Here is a 6,293-nt window from a genome sequence, read left to right as displayed (position 1 = left end):
GGGAACTCTTTGCACCGAGCATTTCTTAGATGCAAAAGACATGCACCATGCAAAGAAAGCTACAAATTGGCGGGAAATTCTCCCTTGCACCGGGGTTCTCCTTTACAGCAGAAAACTCCACCGTGCAAAGAAGCTGCAATTTAGTGGGAAAATAATTCAGTGGTGCCAAAGCACACACAAAAACAAAAATCACAACTTTGGGTTGTGACAATAGGACCTGCCCTGCTGCCCCCTGACCATGTGAGTGGCCCTCCTCTGGACCCCCTCGATGCTGTCCACAGCCCTCCTGAAGTGTGGTGCCCAGAACTGGATGCAGTACTCTAACTGCGTCCTGACCAGTGTCCATAGAGGGGAGGATCACCTCCTTGGACCTGCTCAAGATGCATCTGTGGATGCATGACAAGGTACGGTTGGCCTTCCTGACCGCGTCCCCACACTGTCGGCCCATGTTCATTTTGGCATCAATAATGACTCCAAGATCCTTTTTTTATTGCCTCTGCATTGATGAGAAGAGAGTTCCCAAGATTGTAGGTATCCGGGGAACTGCAGGCCAATCAGTTTAACTTCAATCTCTGGAAAGATCTTGGAAGAAGTTATGAAAGAAAACATTCACAATAGGCTAGCTGAAGGCAACATCCTGAGGGACAGGCAGCACGGGTTTGTTGCAGGCAGGTCTTGCCTGACCTATCTCATCTCCTTCTACACCCAGGTGACACTTCACCTGGACAAAGAGGAAGAGGGTGACATCATATATCTGGACTTTAAAAAAGCCATTGATGGTACTCCATGATGTCCTCATGGAAAAATTGGCTAGCTGTGGCTTTGGCGACACTACTGTCTGATGGCACAGGAACTGGCTCTGAGGTTGGACCCAGAGAGTGGTAGTTGACAAAACCAAATCAACGTAGTGCTCAGTGACCAGCAGTGCCCCCCCGCAAGGCTCCGTCCTTGGGCCTGTACTCTTTAAAGTCTATAAATTACCTGGACTGTGTGGCGGGCCAGTAGGGGCGCTCCTGCATTAAGCCCCCCACCTCCCCATGCCCGCCCACTTTCCGGACTCCACGTGTCTTCCAGGGGTGCCTAAGCCCTGGCAGACCCCCTTTTGAGCCCCACTGAAGAGTCCGGGGGTGGGGGGTAACGTGCTGCCACCACCCCAAGAAGGGACCTTCTGGGTTCTGTGTTCTCAGGGAAACACAGGCCTAATAGTCCTACAGGTACTAGACCCAGTCCAAGCACTTGGGGCTCCTCCCCAAGTCAGGGGCTAGAAAGGATGATCTCCCTTAGTCTGCAGACCTAAGGGGCCTCCTAGGCATAATTACACCCACCCCTCAATAAGTCTCCTACGCCATTCACAAAGGAGAACTTTATTGGTTACAGAGGGTAGGGTTAGACTAGGGTAAGAGGTAGAGCACTATTGAGGGATTACCATTGAGCAAAACAGTCTAGCTGAGGTCGTCGGTTGATATGCAAATGCATCACTGGGAGCTGACTGCTCTCTAGCAACACAAGTATCATCCAGAAGATGGTAGAGATCTGGCTCGGAGATTTCCAGGGAGAGAGCATTTCAGTTGGATCAGACTCTCTCCCTGTGTCCTGGTGTTTGGTCCATGCTGATAAAATGGCTTCTCCTCCTTCTTCTTTGACCAGGCCCTTTTTTATAGCCTTCTGACCTCAGCAGCCCAGTCCAATAGAAGCCAGCAGTGTTGGCACCTAGCCAACCAATTTAAAAGGCATCACTGGTTACCTGGGCAGAGGAGCAGGGGCTTTTGCCTCCCCCCACTCAGGTGACCAGAGGGACCACAGCCTCGGCACCAGGCTTTTGTCACGTAGGCAGGGAGGAAAATCCCCCCTCCCTCAGGAATTTGACCCCAGTGTCCCAAGCTGACCGGGACAGGTTTCTGGAGAGAGACACAGACGGTGGCATTTCTGCCACAGACTCTGGTGTCAGAAGTGGGCTGGCCAAGTTCACTGGCAACAGCAAACTTTGGGGAAGAGCATCCACACTTGAGGTTAGGCTGGTGATCCAGGCTGACCTTGACAGGCATGCAGGGTGGGCAGATGAAAACCTGATGGCATTCAATATGGAGAAATGCAAGGTGCTCCACCTTGGGGGAAAAAACCCCACATCATACTTATAGTCTTGGCAGTGCTGTGATCCTTAGCACCATGGCCAAAGGAGACTTGGGGGGCATGATGGACCAGAAGATGAACATGAGCCACCACTATGATACTGCAGCTACCAAAGCAATCAAAACCCTGGGTTGCATCCACTGATGCTTCTCAAGAAAGTCCCAGGATATTATCTTCCCGCTGTCCTCGGCCTTGATGAGGCCGCAGCTGGAGTCCTGGATCCAATTCTGGGCTTCACAATTCAAGAAGGATGTGGAGAAGCTTGAGAGTCCAGAGGGGAGCCACGAGCCTGATCAAAGGGCAGGAGAACAGTGACCTTAGCCACCAAAGAGAAACTCATAGTCAAACATTTTGCTATATGTATAAGCAGCTAACCGCACAGACATTGCTCTAACCACAACTAACCACCTAGCGGAAGTTCAAGTAACAGACAGAATTTTTTTATTCTAAGTTTCATAGTTTCATAGTTTCATAGTTTTAGGGTCGGAAGGGACCTAATAGATCTTCTAGCCCGACCCCCCGCCAGGGCGGGAGAACAACAAAAAACCCTAAAAACAAAAACGGGACTCAAATGAGTCCAGCCAGGTAGGTATCCAGCCTCTTCTTAAAGATCCCCAGGGTAGGGGCCAGCACCACCTCCCTTGGAAGTTGGTTCCAGCTCCTAGCCGCCCTAACTGTGAAGTAGTTTTTTCGGATGTCCAATCTGTACCTCCTCTCCATCAACTTGTGCCCATTACTCCTTGTTATGCCAGCGGGGGCTAGGGGAAACAGCGTCTCCCCCAAACCCTTCTGGTTCCCCCTAGTGAGTTTATAGACGGTCACCAGGTCCCCCCTCAGCCTTCTCTTGTGGAGGCTGAATAGGTTCAGGTCCCGCAGTCTCTCACTGTAGGGTCTGCCCTGTTGTCCCCGGATCATGCGGGTGGCCCTCCTCTGGACCCTCTCCATGTTGTCCACATCCCTCCTGAAATGGGGCGCACAGAACTGGACACAATACTCCAGCTGCGGCCTGACCAGCGTCGCATAGAGGGGGAGGATCACCTCCCTGGCTCTACTCGAGATGCACCTGTGGATGCACGACAAGGTCCGGTTAGCCCTGCCAACCATGACCTCGCATTGTCGGCCCATGTTCATCTTGGAGTCAATAATGACACCAAGATCCCTTTCCGCCTCCGTGCTCTCAAGTAGGGAGCTCCCCATCTTATAAGTGTGCTGCTGGTTCCTACTACCCAAGTGCAGCACCCTGCACTTGTCCGTATTGAAACACATCCTGTTCCTGTTTGCCCACCCCTGTAACCTATCCAGATCCTTCTGCAATCTCTCTCTCCCTGCTAGCGTGCTCACCTCCCCCCAAATGTTGGTGTCTCAGCGAATTTAAACAGGTTGCTTTCCACCCCAGCATCAAGATCGCTGATGAAGAAACTGAACAGCGCAGGCCCCAGGACCGAGCCCTGGGGGACTCCACTACCCACCTCCCCCCAAGTCGAGTATGATCCATCCACCACCACCCTCTGAGTGGTTGACTCAGACTGACTCAAAACTGGTTTCAAACTTTTCACAATAAACACATTTTCTGTGTATGTGGCACAGAATAATAGGCACAGAAAATTAAGTAAATGTTTCCTCCTTTTTATTTACAGCAGGGTCTGATCTACTACTATGTTTCCTTCCTGCAGCACTGTCCTAAGTTGTTTGCAGAAACTAAGCACATACCCTTGAATATAAAACCAGCTCCAAGACATGTAATGAAGTTACCAAGAATCATCAAGACTCAATAGCTATTTTTAAGAAAGCAAACTCTTACGCTTATGGTTATATTTTTAAAGGCCCATTTGTTTGCAAATATGCACACAAAAAAATTAATCACAGGAATTAACAATACTGCATGATTTGGCATGACTTCACATGTTCAAATGATATGGAACCACTTTTTTAGCATGCTTATACATGGAAAAACTAATGTCTGTTAAAAAAACAAGAAGCACAGCACAAGCTGCCTGAAACAAAGCACACTGGAAACCTATGGCACCAACCATTATGATTTGGGGTCCCTAAGAAACATGATAATAGTTTTAATAGTTTTCTTGTGAAGGCTGAACAGGTTCAGGTCCCGTAGCCTCTTCTTGTAGGGCCTGCCCTGCTGTCCCCGGATCATGCGGGTGGCCTGCTCTGGACGCCCTCGATGCTGGCCACATCCCTCCTGAAGTGCGGCGCCCAGAACTGGACGCAGTACTCCACCTGTGACCTGACCAGTGTTGCATAGAGGGGGAGGATCACCTCCTTGGACCTGCTCGAGATGCATCTGTGGATGCACAACAAGGTGCATTTAGTCTCAGTGACCGTGTCCTGACATTGGCAGACCATGTTCATCTTTTAATAGAAAGGGATCTTGGAGTCATTATCTGTCACGGTGCTTATGGCAAGAGAGTTCCCCAGCCTATAGGTCTGTGTGGAGGGAGCTGTGGGGTTCAGGGACCAGGCCCTGTCAGCCCCTGAGTACAGACAGGGGCTAGGCTGGATGGGGCATGGCCCAGGAGACACCTCCAGGGATGCAGAGTCCAGGCCCAGCTCCAGGCAGCTGCAGCATCCACTATTTGGGTTTTGTTCCTGGGTCTCGCTGCCCCGCGAGGAGGCTGCCAGCCCCATGCTGCTCCTGCATGGGGAAGTACCGCTCTACTTTCCATCCTGGGCTTGTCTCCCCCCTCCCCAGCTCTGGGCTCCTATGTTCCCAGGGTGCGCGGGGGCCGCAGTTGCGTCCCCTCAGCATTGTTCTCCATGACCAGACCCCCGAGCTGTCCCCATGCTGCCCTGCCATGTGGTCAGCTCTGCCCCTGTCCAGCCCAGCAGCCCTTGGGCACCTGCTCCCTGGGGCTGTGACCCTGACCAGGGCCTGGATCTATGTTTGTTTCAGGGTCTCACACTCTCCAGTTCATGTACGGCTGTGAGGTTGGTGAAGACGGCAGCACTAGAGGCTACATGCAGGTTGGCTATGATGGGGGAGACTTCATCAGCTTTGACCTGGGTATGTGCACCTGGGTAGCAGGAACAACACTGGCCCAGGTCACCCAGCGCAGGTGGAATGAGGATAAGATCCTTCTTCGGCTTACAAGATCCTACCTGGAGGAGACATGCATTGCGTGGCTGCGGCAGTACCTGCAGCACGGGGAGGCAGCGCTGCAGAGCAGTGAGTCCTGGTGTCACCCCTCAGGGCAGCACTGCCTGGGCCCTGCACCCCCCACATCCCCAGGGTCCACCCTGTGTCCAGGGTGGCGAGTGCCGTGTCTCAGTCCTGCCACTGGGCAAGGCCCCAGCACTGCTGTGGGACACGGTGCCCCTGTCCCTGCCCTGGTCAGGCCTCCCACGGGGTGTTCGTGCCAGGCTGTGGGTCTGAGAACCAGAGATCAGCTGTATGGGACTCTGCTCTTGCAGCCCCGAGCCCAGAGCAACCGCGCCTCCTATCCCAACACTGTCTGCTCCTGCCTGAAATGGGCACTGGAGCCGGTTTGTGTGGCCCAATGCAGGGCCCAGCCGGGCTCCTGGCAGGGGTGCTGAGGGCTCAGCAGGGGCGGTCACTCTAACGGGGGTCTCCTCCCCCCCAGAGCACCCCGTGGCAGAGGTGAGCCACAGGCCCTTGTCCCGGGACGGACGCACCGCCCTGTCCTGCCGGGTGCACGGCTTCTATCCCAGGGACGTGGCCGTCGTCTGGCTGAAGAACGGGGAGGTGCAGCCGCAGGAGACGAGGTCTTCATGGGTCCTTCCCAGTGGAGACGGGACCTACCAGACCTGGGCCACCATCGAGATCGACCCGAGCAGCAACCACGACTACACCTGCTGCGTGGGCCTTTGCTATATAGGCAGCAGTCTGATCCAGGCCTTGGGGGCTCGGACAGTGAAAAAGTTCTTCCTTATGTCCAGCCTGAAACAGTCTTGGAGGAGTTTGTGACCCTTCGACCTTGTCATCCCTTGGGGTGCTCTGGTGTACAGGTGTTCCCCCAGGTCCTGATGCACACCCCTGATGTACTTATACAGAGCCACCAGGTCCCCCCCAGCCTGCGCTTCTCCAGGCTGAAGAGTCCCGTGGCTCTCAGCCTCTCTTCATAAGGCCTGTGCTCCTGCCCTCTGACCATGCACGTGGCTCTGCTCTGCACTCTCTCAAGCTTCTCCAC

At 53.6% G+C, this 6,293-nt stretch overlaps 1 protein-coding gene across 1 annotated transcript in view; it reads left to right on the top strand.

The window, feature by feature from the left end:
- Positions 1–2,166: 2,166 nt before the first annotated feature.
- LOC102382206 (major histocompatibility complex class I-related gene protein-like) overlaps positions 2,167–6,293 on the top strand; it is a 5,026-nt gene continuing 899 nt past the window's right edge. Inside the window, exons 1-3 of the mRNA XM_025194259.1 lie at positions 2,167–2,260; positions 5,039–5,311; positions 5,727–5,962. Coding sequence (XP_025050044.1) covers positions 2,167–2,260; positions 5,039–5,311; positions 5,727–5,962 — 603 coding nt within the window. The remainder of the gene's footprint in view (positions 2,261–5,038; positions 5,312–5,726; positions 5,963–6,293) is intronic.

Source organism: Alligator sinensis, unplaced genomic scaffold (genome assembly GCF_000455745.1).
Source record: "Alligator sinensis unplaced genomic scaffold, ASM45574v1 scaffold968_1, whole genome shotgun sequence".
Classification (NCBI taxonomy): Eukaryota; Metazoa; Chordata; order Crocodylia; family Alligatoridae; genus Alligator; species Alligator sinensis.
The sequence above is the reverse complement of the archived record's forward strand: the minus strand, read 5'-3'. Positions and strand labels throughout refer to the sequence as shown.